Source organism: Gossypium hirsutum, chromosome A13 (assembly GCF_007990345.1).
Source record: "Gossypium hirsutum isolate 1008001.06 chromosome A13, Gossypium_hirsutum_v2.1, whole genome shotgun sequence".
In the NCBI taxonomy this organism is placed as follows: domain Eukaryota; kingdom Viridiplantae; phylum Streptophyta; class Magnoliopsida; order Malvales; family Malvaceae; genus Gossypium; species Gossypium hirsutum.
Window position 1 is genome coordinate 80,316,170 of NC_053436.1, and position 12,554 is coordinate 80,328,723.

The 12,554-nt window shown below is 35.1% G+C and overlaps 3 protein-coding genes across 4 annotated transcripts; all 3 read left to right on the top strand.

The window, feature by feature from the left end:
- The first annotated feature begins 618 nt into the window (after window positions 1–618).
- Window positions 619–4,176, top strand: LOC107893745 (rhodanese-like domain-containing protein 6). The gene is made up of 9 exons (XM_016818815.2): window positions 619–876; window positions 979–1,140; window positions 1,314–1,419; window positions 1,553–1,751; window positions 2,026–2,107; window positions 2,288–2,370; window positions 2,535–2,667; window positions 2,794–2,959; window positions 3,321–4,176. Exons 1-9 carry the CDS (start codon window positions 727–729, stop codon window positions 4,061–4,063), a joined length of 1,824 nt encoding a protein of 607 aa, XP_016674304.1. The 5' UTR covers window positions 619–726; the 3' UTR covers window positions 4,064–4,176.
- A 356-nt stretch (window positions 4,177–4,532) lies between these two features.
- Window positions 4,533–10,840, top strand: LOC107893743 (intermediate cleaving peptidase 55, mitochondrial). 2 transcript variants are annotated; one of them, XM_016818812.2, is made up of 14 exons: window positions 4,533–4,936; window positions 5,510–5,584; window positions 5,820–6,083; window positions 6,369–6,461; window positions 6,595–6,801; window positions 7,080–7,183; window positions 7,329–7,395; window positions 7,518–7,625; window positions 7,904–7,996; window positions 8,618–8,708; window positions 8,851–8,921; window positions 9,171–9,226; window positions 9,822–9,882; window positions 10,364–10,840. In XM_016818812.2, the coding sequence occupies exons 1-14, from the start codon at window positions 4,889–4,891 to the stop codon at window positions 10,457–10,459; spliced, it is 1,434 nt and encodes a 477-aa protein (XP_016674301.2). In that variant the 5' UTR covers window positions 4,533–4,888; the 3' UTR covers window positions 10,460–10,840. The 2 variants fall into 2 exon arrangements, with proteins under 2 accessions (XP_016674301.2, XP_016674302.2); XM_016818813.2 differs by having other exon boundaries at window positions 4,580–4,936; window positions 5,675–6,083.
- A 402-nt stretch (window positions 10,841–11,242) lies between these two features.
- Window positions 11,243–12,490, top strand: LOC107893744 (uncharacterized). The gene has a single exon (XM_016818814.2). It carries the CDS (start codon window positions 11,747–11,749, stop codon window positions 12,197–12,199), a length of 453 nt encoding a protein of 150 aa, XP_016674303.1. The 5' UTR covers window positions 11,243–11,746; the 3' UTR covers window positions 12,200–12,490.
- Window positions 12,491–12,554: the final 64 nt, after the last annotated feature.

Below are 12,554 nucleotides of genomic sequence, written 5' to 3' on the forward strand. Positions count from 1 at the left end.
TGCCATAAATTCATTTACTCTTCACAAATTTTGAATTTAGTCCTTCTACGTTTTTTAGTTGAAAATCAAGTATAATGGTTAACATTGTTCAATTTTTTCGCCAATTTTGTTAATGTCACATTTTTAAACAAAAAAAATACCCACTTAGTAGTAATGTAATTTAAAAAATGACGTTATAATTAATATGAATTTAATAAAATATTTTTAATAGTACTAATAGCTAAACTTGAATTTTGATATCTAAAAGTATATGGACTAAATTTCAAATTTACGAAGAGTACAAAAACTTATGACATATTCTAGTTTAATAATTGATTAATATTATATATTTAATTTGATGTATTTATTTATAAATAAATCATTGCAATATATGAAAAAAATATAAAATATAAAATTATAGATATAAAATAAATTCTATTAAACAATAAAATAAATAAGAATATTTCAAATGAATATTTGTTTAATTAAAAACAATTTTAAGAAATTTTTTAAAAAGTCTATCAAATAATAAAAAATATTTTAGACAAATTATTCAAATAACAAAAATATTTACTTTTATTTTTTAGAAATTATATTTTCGGAAAAACATAACCATTTTTGAATGCTGAGAAAAAAAAAGCGCACAACAGTGCGTAGGCAAAGATTAAGGGCGGGGTCTTGTGTATTTTAGGATTTGGGGCTCGAAGTCCAAACGGAAACTCCCACATTACTCTGAAACTGAAGGAAATGTCAAAGGATGAATTTGGAGTGCTTCTGTATTACAAATTCGCCTCCATCCCTGATCTCAATTCTCTCTTCTCCTTCTACCACTCCAATTGCAACTCTCTGGGTCTTCTCGGCCGAGTCCGTCTCTCTCCTAATGGCGTCAATGTCACCGTAACCTCTGCCTGCCCATTTCCAATCTTTTTCTCTCTACACTTGCATTCCTTCTACTCTAAGGATGATTCGGTCTTTTTTCTTCTTCTTCTTAATAAGCAGGTTGGTGGTTTGCTGTTGGCATTGGAAAAACACATAGAAGCCGTGAAGTCCAATAGTTTGTTCCAAGGAACTGACTTCAAGGTTGCTTCTTCGCATCATCCTTTGAACGACAAGGTTGCTGTTGAGTGTGGCTTTACATCTCTTTCCATTCGTGTTGTCAAGGTTTGTTCAACCTTTCAGGACCTGTTTTATTATCATTTTCAGCTGCTAAACTTGTATTGTAACTTTTGTCCTTCACTTGCTTCTATAGACTTTGTACTGTTATCATCCCAAACTTGCACGTTCTATCTTGATTTTTCCTGCGAGTGTAATATTTTTGTTGTATCTGTTCTTAGGAATTGGTTACTTTTAGTTCTTATCCCCTTTTAAATCCACCGGAGGTTTCTAATGCTGGGAGGCATCTCTCTGCAGCCGAGTTCCATTCTGTTCTTCAAAGTGCTGGTATGGACTTTGGTCTATCCCTTCTAATGGCTTATTAGTTACATTTTTCTACTTAATCATATATGTTTCATGTTGGCTAATTGTTGTGATTTCTAATTATGTGTTTATTGATGGTAATTTTTGTGCTTCTCAGGGCAACTTATGAAGAATGGAAGTCCTACCGATGATAACCAGCTGGTTCTATTGGATGCAAGAAATTTATATGAGACGAGAATAGGCAAATTTCATGCTCCAAGTGTGGAAACACTAGATCCAGGTATCAGGCAGTACAGTGATCTGCCCTCTTGGATAGATGATAATTCGGAACAGTTGCGAGGAAAACATGTCCTCATGTAAGTATTCTAAATCCTGATAATGTTCTGTCGATGTTTATTCCAGTTCTTTCATGCCTGTAAATCATTGTCTCTGGATTCATATTTTATCAAGCAACTCTTCACTTGCAATTTTATATCCCTTTATTGTTAAATGATATTCTTTTTGGTTGAAGGTCTGATTAAAGAATGTTGCAACTATTCACCCTCTCTGAATGATAGAAACTGAGCTTATGCTAATTATGTTCATCTTCTACCATTTTGAGTATCCTGTGTTAACAGATTTCTGTTACAGGTATTGCACTGGAGGAATCCGTTGTGAGATGGCATCAGCTTATATTAGGTCAAAAGGTGCTGGGTTTGAGAATGTCTTTCAGGTCAGCTTCTGAAACCAAATAGAAAATCATGTCACCAGCTTCAGTTTCTTGTTTATCTATGGAATAATTTATAAGTTTGATGTGTATTTATTCGGATAATACCACCCAAAGCAAGTAAGCTCAACCCTTCATATGATGAGGGCAATGGTGATAGTCTTGGCTTTATTGGCTTTATTGCAGTTATATGGGGGAATACAACGCTATTTGGAACAATTTCCTGATGGTGGTTTCTTCAGAGGAAAGAACTTTGTTTTCGATCACCGGTATGCTTTCGTAGTTTGTCAACATGTTGTTGTGAAAACTTTATTGATATCGTATTTGTTGATCACTTTAGGATGGTAATAGAAATTGCATACTAGCATAATAGTTCAATTCATGAATTGTGAAGCTGATGTTTTTTCCTTATATCTCTTTGTATTGCTGGTAGGATTTCAGTTGGGAGTTCAGATACTAGTATTATGGGTGCCTGCCTCATTTGTGGCTCCTCTTACGACAATTATTCTTCACGCTGCCGCTGCACTCACTGCAGAATACTTGTCTTGATCTGTGATAGTTGTCAGGTATGTTCTACAATTATCTCTTGAGCCATCTTTTTTAACAAGATACTGTTTATGCTTCTTCTGGTACACCTTTTATTTTCTATATTCATCATTGGTGTTTCTGAACTTTGTCAATTTGGGTGGCAGATAAAGAGTGATGCATATGTTTGTGAGTTGTGCCTGAAACATGGTATGGATTTTGGATCCATTCCATCTGTGGAAGATGGTGAGCTTGCAACAGTATTGGACAAAAATGATCTGAAAACTGTTTGTTCAGATTCCAAAATCTCATCTCACCTGCCTTCAAGAAATGGTAAGGTCTGTAATATCTTATATAAGAGTAAATCTTAGGTTAAGCAAGAAATGTTAAGTAATTAACTGATTAATTTAATTGGTGTTGGGGATACTCTACACTTTTTTTCTATTATTGTTAAATCTCGTCTATGATATGCCACTTTTAGCATCTATTTACAAAAGCATACATATTGTTTATTGCAAATAGATTTGCAACTTATGTGTAAAACTCATTTGCTAGGGGATTTATCTTGAAACCTGCATTTTTAATACTGAATACTAGATTACCTTGATATCCTGAGTGGTTTAAAGTTGACTGTAAAAATTGATATGGATTTTGTTTTTGCTGGTCCTAAAATTGTTATAACTTCTATTCTTAGGCAATGCAGCTCCAAGGAAATTAAGAATTTTATGCTTGCATGGTTTTCGGCAAAATGCCTCCTGTTTTAAAGGAAGAAGCGCGTCACTAGCCAAGAAACTTAAAAGCATTGCTGAACTTGTTTTTATTGATGCACCCCATGAGTTGCCATTCATTTACCAGTCTAGTACAGAAGCAAAAAATAGTTGTGCTCCACCTACTGGACAACATGCTCCTCCACCTGAGAACTGCAAAAGGAAGTATGCATGGTTGGTTGCATCTGATTTTGGTGGGAAGGTTGAAGCTGATTGGAAAATAGCAAATCAGCCATTCGACCCTCTTCAGTACCAGGGACAAACTGATGGCTTTGATGTATCACTAGCCTATTTGAAAAAAATGTTCTCCGAGCAAGGACCCTTTGATGGGATTTTGGGATTTTCACAAGGAGCAGCAATGGCTGCTTTACTTTGTGCACAAGGAGACAAGCTAAAGGCTGAAATTGATCTCAGATTTGTGATATTGTGCTCTGGATTTGCTCTCCCATTGGCAGATTTCTGGCAAAAGCCCATTAATTGCCCATCACTTCATATATTTGGTAGTGATCCCCGCAAGGACAGACAGATAACAAGCCATACCAGCAGATACCTGGCATCAAGATTTGAAGATGGTTGCTCTGTTATTATTGAACATGAATTTGGTCACATCATTCCAACTCGGTCTCCATACATGGACAATATAAAGGACTTTCTTCGACGTTTTCTCTGATGTATTAGATATGTATTTGACTAGTTTTTTTATTCTTCATTTCTCTGTTTAGAAATGAGGCCCGACACTGGAACTGAAGAGATTTAGTCTTTCAAAATGAGCTAATTGTCCCATGTGCATGCTAATCAGCTAGTTAATTTTTTGTCAGAAACTTTAGCCATTCTTAATGATGCAATAGTCCATTGTTATGGATTAATACATGGTTCCCGGAATCAAAACTGTACCCATAGTAATCGTTGGGTTGAACCGGTTTGAGTGAAGCACTTGGAATTAATTGAACCTAAACAAAAATCCAATTGAATTGGTTTTATAATTTAAAAGATTTATGAATTTATAATAATTTATTTAATTAAAATTAGAGTTGATTGTAGCATAGATCTGATTTTTCAAACCAAGGATTAATATGAGCATTACTCTATTGCATGCGGATCTATATTGTTTGGATCCATGAATACAAATTGATTGAATTGGCAAAAAAATTAATTACACTATCAATTCAACAGAATTTTTTAAAAAATTTATAATATTTTAATGGGACTAAGTTGAATCGATCCAACCAACTAATTGGTGTCAACCACAGGTTGGATTTAAAAAACATAGATGATGAACTCTTAAACCCTAAACTAGTCCGGGAACAGTGTTAGTAAGTGTGGGGGATTGGGAATGCTTTTCAAGGAATAAATCCTAAACTGAAACTAACTTTTGATTCCCAAAAGGCTCCAACACAAACTCTTTGAACCAATTATCTATAGTCTGAATTCTGAACTACACTGGAAGGAACGCATAGCTGTTAACCCAGCTGAGGAAGCAAACAGGAAAGGAACAATGAAGATTTTGAGTAGGAAACTGCTGCACCAATTATCCTTCAAACAAGTATCTTTCTTTTTCCTCCTTTACCAACTAACTCATGGTTTTATGCTTATTGGAATGAATTATCAAGTGGGTACTTTTCAAATGCTTGGTGCTCAACATTTTTGCTTCAATTAAACATCTTTCTATTATCTTCCTTCTTTTGGGACATTAGTATATGATCGCTAATTGAATTTTCAAGTTGGTTGTGAATTTTGAGGACTTTGCTTTACGATCTTCGCATCTTAACGATGCTTATGTTTATTAAATTTGCTTTTATTTGTTTATTTATTTTCATAATTATTTACAACGTTTTGATTTATGAACGGGTTATTATACTTCCACCTTCTATCTACATGACAAGTTTTCTAGCACGAAGATTTTACTATCTTTTCCTCCTTGTTCTTTTTCTTTGAATGAAGACCGAAGGGTACTACCTTTATTTATTGAGTTCATACTATCACGTGTTTAATCAGAGATGTAGAGTACTTATTAATTGTTGCTGGAAAACTATGACTGATTCTTTTTTGTTGTTGCTCAATCTAAGAGTGATTGTTCTACGACTGTTAATATCATTTTAAAAAACTTACTTGATAGGCTATCCGTCGCTGTACATATTCTACTGGGAAAGTCTCAGATTTTGGACAACCTACTTCAGCATCTCATCCTCAGGTGTGCTTCTTAACATGTCCTCATCACTCTGATGTTAGGAAACATGGTAGAGATTTGAGAATTCTGATGGTTTTGCTTTTGTATGATTAGTCTGCAAATAATACAAGGCTTTGATGGGTAAAATGGCAATTTGATGCTGTCAGCTTCCTGGACAAAGAGAAGAAGGTTTTAAGTATGCTTTAAGTTTAGTTTGGTTCTTGTTCTAAGGCATTTTTTCTTCATGTTTACCTCTCAGTTAATGAAGGAAGGGGAGATTACACCTGGTATAGCTACCAAAGAATACATCTCTAGACAGAAAAGATTGTTGGAACTTCTTCCTGAAAATAGCTTGGCCATCATTGCTGCTGCCCCTGTAAAGATGATGACTGATGTTGTGCCTTATACATTTCAACAAGATGCTGATTACTTGTATCTTACTGGTTGCCAGCAACCTGGTGGGGTGGCAGTATTAAGTCATGAGTGTGGTTTATGCATGTTCATGCCAGAACCAAAACCTCATGTATGTTGAGGTTGTGTAACTGAATATTTTGATACTAAATGCTTTTGTTGTCTAATTTTGCAGTAAGAAGGCTTTAGTTTTTTCTTTTCATTTTTAATTATAAGATGGATGGTTCATTTGGACTTTTCCGTTGGGCATGGAGTAGGTTGACTTGTAAACATCAAGTTATTTCTAATTCTTTAGTATTTCAGTAAGGCTGAAATGATCTAGTTTCTTCTTGTTCTTTTGTTATGCATGACATGTTTTAAGTTCATTCAAAATTTTATGAAGTTATGGTTTATGTAGGATGCTGTTTGGCAAGGACAAATAGCAGGAGTTGATGCAGCACTAGAGATGTTCAAAGCTGAAGAAGCTTATCCAGTGAGCAAATTAGATAAGGTGATATGATAATCCGTTGTAGATATGATAGTTCAAATGTCTTGCTTTATCATATATGATATGATAAGGAAAGTAACTTCTTTGTTTCTCCTTCTATTTCTTTCTTAAATACTTTTAAAATAATGCCTGGCAGATCCTTCCAAATATGATAAAAAGATCTTCCAAATTGTTCCACAACAAGCTGACGGCTACACCGACCTACACAGATTTGGAAACCTTTCAAAATGCAGCTCATGTTAGGAAAGTGAGTGACCTTTCTCTTTTCACCCATGAGCTACGATGGGTAAAATCTCCTTCTGAACTTAAGTTAATGAAAGAATCCGCAGCAATTGCTTGTCAGGTACTTTCTTGTCCAACCCTGTTGGTCCCTCTTGACCTGAATTTTGTATAATGTGATTAATGTCTGATGCACGTCTATTTTACATTACTTGGTTTCGGCTATCAAGCTTTTTTAGGTTAGAAATATCCTAGTATCAGGTGGTAAATCAACATTATTTTATGGTATTACTGAGATTGCACTTAAAATAGATGCCCCTTCTGTTATGGAATATTTTGTGTCTGGAGAAGGTAATTACCTGTCTGGTATTCATATTTAACATATAGCTTGCTCTTGGACAGGCTCTTTTGCAGACAATGTTGCATTCCAAAACATATCCTCATGAGAGCATGCTATCAGCTAAGGTTGAATATGAATGCAGAATGAGAGGTGCTCAGAGAATGGCGTAAGCTTTTGCCTTTATAAAAGACTTGAAAGCATGCCCTTTTTTAATGCCAAATATGTTTGGTGTAGCAACAAATATCATTAGTATCATTGTGAACTTATCTACCAAATAGTTTTAACTCATTAGTCTCATTGCCCTTCACCAGATTTAACCCTGTGGTTGGTGGTGGGCCTAATGCTAGTGTTATACATTATTCTCGAAATGATCAGAAAGTAAGTTTAATTATTGTGAGATGTTATTTTGTTTTTAAGTCACCAACCAAGTGCAAATAAGATTTTATGTGTGTTTGTGACGATGATCAATTTTAAGATTTGACTTGTTGTTTGTCTTTTAGATCAAAGATGGGGATCTAGTTTTGATGGATGTTGGATGTGAGCTGCATGGTTATTGCAGTGATCTTACTCGTACATGGCCACCCTGTGGAAGCTTTTCTTCTATACAAGTATGCTTTTGTATGATCGATTTGTTTCACTTGAATTTGTATCCTTCGCATACAGAAATCTAGTATTGAAACTGTTCTCTGGAGGTATTTTCTTTTTAATTGGTGTGATGGGTTTGAAATGTGCAACATGTCTTTATCTATTAGATACTATTTATTAACGTCTTATAGATGATTTCTTAAGTAATTCTGGGATAAATACATGCACGTTGAAGTTTCTTATTTTACTTGCCATATGACCCGAGCAGAGAGGCTTATAGCTATGGGTTTCAATTTTTCAGGAGGAGCTTTATGATCTCATACTACAAACAAACAAGGAATGTATAAGGCTTTGCAGACCTGGTGCTAGCATCCGTCAAATACACAACTATTCGGTATGGTTTAATAACTCAAAATCATAGTTTTTCAAATTCTCTTGCATTTTACTTTTTTCATTATCCATCTGTCATTTTTTTGGGTGCCGATGTTTCTCCACAAGAATGGATAATATACTGGTTCTTTCAGAAATGATGAGCAATCTACCTCCCAAAGTTTAGAAAGAAATGTTCATTTCTTATGAGCACATCTTAACTATATATGCAATTTAAAATAAAATAATCAATTTATAAAAGGAATTTAGTATGCACATACACCCATGTAGCTAGTTTTCATCCTTATAATTGTTAGGTTTCTTGTTAGGTAATTTGTTAAAGTTCACGATAGCTATAATCTATTCTGAATAAGAACAAGTCACATATTTACCTTATGGTACTTTATCCATATTGTTTCCAATTTTTTCTTTTGTAAGCTTTCAACTGAAAAATAACAATTATTACTTCTTTAATATTCATGGTGTATACTTCAGATGAGCCTTTGATCTTATTAATTGCTTGTTTGTTTGACCTTACCAGTTTTCATTTTCTTGTGGAAATATCTACCTGAAAGTTGCTTGAATTGTAAGCTGTATTGGGCTGTAATGGAATGTTTTGATCATGTAAAGTTGTGTGCTTTTATAGGTTGAATTGCTATGCAAAGGACTGAAGGAAATTGGGATTCTGAAAAGGGATGCATTTAGATTGTATCACCAATTGAACCCAACTTCTATAGGTTAGACTAAGCTTCAATTGGCAAGCGTTTTACTAAACCTTACCTTGTTATGACATAGAAGATTTCTATATTATTATCGTTTGTATTGGTTTTAGAAATTGTGACTCAAACAATTATTATGCCTGATAAATTTTATGTCCAGGTCACTATCTAGGAATGGATGTCCATGATAGTTCCATGATCAGCTATGACTGTCCTTTGAAGCCAGGAGTAGTAAGTTATCTCTTTCAGTGAGACCCTTTTCAATGTTTTCAACCAACTTCACGTTTTGCACTAGCTGGGAGTAGCAAGTTTTAGATATTAGAGTTTTCTGTTCTTACATGCTATATGCTGGAATATCATTTTTTGCACTTTCAATAAATGACACAGTATGCAATAGGAGTAATTGTTTCCTTGGTGTTTGCGTTGGTAATATCGGTATTATCTTCTAGAATGTTGATGTGAATTTACTGCCCATTGCAGGTTATAACCATTGAGCCTGGAATCTATGTCCCTTCTAGTTTTGATGGTTCAGAGAGGTATTTATGGAATTCCTAAATAAAAGTACATTTTTAAATTCAAAACCTAACCTGAAGCTTCCTACCAACCATGCCTTTGATGTCACATGCTATGCTTAATTATATGATCATGGCAACCCATAGTTTGAAAAATCTCTCATGAAAAATTCTATTACGGTGCACTACCTGATTAATGATCATTTCTTTTGACATATACATCTTATGTGGTGGTTATGTCATTGGTTGAACTGCCATAAGCAAGATGAATCTACGGCTTTTTGAGTGCATATACTTAATGTGGTTTTTGTTGACTGTCTTATGAATCTAACACTTCACATTTGACTGAGATGTCAGTAGATGATAAACATTTCGTTACTTTGTTTAAGAAGCTTTCATTTACAACTTGGAAAGAATAAGATTTGGGTTTTATATATTTTTATGAATTTTTTCTACCAGAATAAAATATATTTGTATATACAAGGACATCTGATTGGAAATGTCCGTGTCTTTGCATTCAAAGTCATTGTCATGGTAAAGAGTCCTTACTAAGATTGTCATACGTAGAGTAAAAGGATCAGACACTTGTTGAAAGTTGCTTAATGAGGACGTATTGCAGGTACCAAGGCACAGGCATAAGGATTGAGGATGAAGTTTTGATTACAGAGACCGGTTGTGAGGTAAAAACTCATGTATCAATACTATATAAAATGTGGTGGTTTTATCTTTCGTGGGACTTTCTGCTGATAATAATCACTCGAAGATGATTATTGTTAGTTTTGCCATTTCATTCTTAAGGGTAATTTTGTCTTTGATGTGACTTGTTGCTGATATTAATCACTCGAAGGTGGCTTTCGATACAATTTCTTTTTTTGTTCTTAAGGATATCTTCCTATTTGATGCTTACATATTCAGTAAAACATTATACATAAACCAATTTAAAGTGGTTGGAGAAAAAAGAGCAGAATCTTATCTAATGAAAGCTTAATCTTTCAAGCTTCCCAGGGGAAGGGGGGAGGGGGATTTTACCAGAGGTTAATATCGATATGAAGTTTTTTTTTTTTCTCATGGTTAGCCTAGTTATAACTAAAGTGTCACAATCATTATTACATTAGTAGCTTGCATTCAGTAATCCTTCTGATTGTTTGAAATTTGAAACAGGTCCTCACTGGATCAATGCCGAAAGAGATCAAACACATTGAATCCTTGCTAAACGATTACAGTTATACAAAGGGTATGGAGGCCGCAACAGTATAAAAGCTGCAACCATTTGATTCTTCCTTGAAAATTGTTGGGCACAGATCACCACCTGTCAGAAAAGGAGATCATTTCTAAGCCTGTGTATATTTTGAACCCGAGACACAATATCGTTTTGTATATTATTCCAGTTTTCCTGCAGAACTGGCCGGTCATGCGTGCATCTATTTATACCCAAACTCTTGTCAATGAGAGTGCTCCATGTTTTCCATTTTGTGCTCAATATTTCCAGTAAACAAGGGCTATCAGCCAATTCTTTTCACCTTTGATCTGCAACTTTGTCAACATCTACTAATGGTTTTATATCGACGGTCAATGAAATTACCTGTATTCATGGGAAATAGATCCCTCTTTTGAATAATACTAGCTTTCAAAGGTTAAGCTCTTCATTTACTTAGCATAGTTCCGGCTCTGGGTGAGGAGAATGGTGACACTACTACAAAGTTGTATTACTGTGATCATCAATGACCTGCTTGTACAAAGCTAAGACACAACTTTCCCAGTGGCAGAGCAAAATATTAGGGATTGCTGCTTCCACCATTTGAGTAAATTCTTTGTATGATAATGTTTTTCACCTGCTGCTGTGCTTTGGGATGGTGAAATGATGATACAAGGACGTACAGGCTGATCATGTCATTTTCAATTTTCTTTGTTTTAATATCAACAAACGAAGTGGGTAAAATATGTATTAGCAGTGAAAGTTTACTGAATGGGGTAAATGTTTGGTCTTTAGGAGCTCCCACAAGTTTTTATGGTTCATGGTTCATGTTTATGACGCGATATGTTACTTCAAAAACTGGAATCCCCATCCCACGTAATTCACACTTGGCGTATTTCCTTGACAAAAATCCTTTTTTATCCTCCTAATTTCTGCAGGAAGTTTCCATGTGTATCTTATATTTTCATTAATACCTAAGAAAGCTACTAGCTACGCAGAATCTAATGCCCCTTTCTGTTCACCTAAATTACTCTCGGCTGTACCAGTTAGTTCACCTAAGCACTGCCACCTAAACCAGCAATAAGCAGCAGTCTGCCAGAATGGACCAGCCGTTATTTATGGCTTTACCCCAAAGCCCAGCCTTAATTTGAACAGGTCATTTTGGAGGCCATGCATGCCTGCCACTTGCCATAATGGCATTATCGAAATATTCTCCTCCCACAAGGGTGGATAAATAGCTTGACAACTATATCAACGCCCATCGTCTTTTGCCCCTTACTCAGCCATTAAGCATCTTCTCTAACAAGACAAGTATACACCAGTTTCAGGTTACAGAGAGGAGAAAAAAGATGTCTTTGGTGACAGAAGAGATCAAAGCCAGTGCTTCAGAAGTATACCATGGAGATGAGATCTGTCAAGTGAAATCCAAGTCTTTGCTGGAGGAGATGGGCATGCCCAGAGGGCTTTTGCCCTTGAAAGACATTGAAGAATGTGGATATGTGAAGGAGACAGGGTTCGTGTGGCTTAAACAGAAGAAGAGCATAACCCACAAGTTTGAAAAGATTGGGAAGCCTGTTTCGTATGCAACTGAAGTCACTGCAGTGATTGAGAAAAACAGGATAAAGAAGCTGAATGGGGTTAAGAGCAAGGAGCTTTTGATTTGGGTCACACTGAGTGATATCTATGTTGATGATCCAGCCACTGGCAAAATCACTTTCAAGACCCCTGCTGGGCTGTCCAGATCTTACCCTGTATCTGCTTTTGAGATTGAAGGCGAGGAATCATCCAAGGAGAAGAACTAGGACAAGGTGTCCCAATTTCCATTAGGAGAAGAACCCTTCATCTCTGGGTTAATTTAATATTCATGGTTTTGGATTGCTGTCATTTCCTGTTGAGTGTCTTTAACTAGTAGCATTACTTCTAGTAATCAATCAATATATAACAATTAAAAAAAAGAGGTGTTTACAGTTTCAATCTCGGAAAACTTGTTGCATTGCATGTTAGTACTACAACATATGCATTGTTGCTTCAACCTATTGGAAGCAACCCAAATTATTTTTAACTTAAAAATATGCTATTGTCTTGTTTGCCTATGTTTATTCGTTCTTTACTTTTTCAATTCTCATTTATTCTTTATCGGTCAAAGAGAATATATAT

Excerpts from the sequence above, each read along its gene's own strand:
- LOC107893744 (XM_016818814.2), top strand. The coding sequence starts at position 11,747 with ATGTCTTTGGTGACAGAAGAGATCAAAGCCAGTGCTTCAGAAGTATAC.
- LOC107893745 (XM_016818815.2), top strand. The coding sequence starts at position 727 with ATGTCAAAGGATGAATTTGGAGTGCTTCTGTATTACAAATTCGCCTCC. Across the intron at positions 1,141-1,313 it reads TTTCCATTCGTGTTGTCAAG|GAATTGGTTACTTTTAGTTC; the intron begins GTTTGTTCAACC and ends ATCTGTTCTTAG. Across the intron at positions 2,960-3,320 it reads TCACCTGCCTTCAAGAAATG|GCAATGCAGCTCCAAGGAAA; the intron begins GTAAGGTCTGTA and ends TTCTATTCTTAG.
- LOC107893743 (XM_016818812.2), top strand. The coding sequence starts at position 4,889 with ATGAAGATTTTGAGTAGGAAACTGCTGCACCAATTATCCTTCAAACAA. Across the intron at positions 6,084-6,368 it reads TGCCAGAACCAAAACCTCAT|GATGCTGTTTGGCAAGGACA; the intron begins GTATGTTGAGGT and ends TGGTTTATGTAG. Across the intron at positions 6,802-7,079 it reads CCGCAGCAATTGCTTGTCAG|GCTCTTTTGCAGACAATGTT; the intron begins GTACTTTCTTGT and ends GCTCTTGGACAG.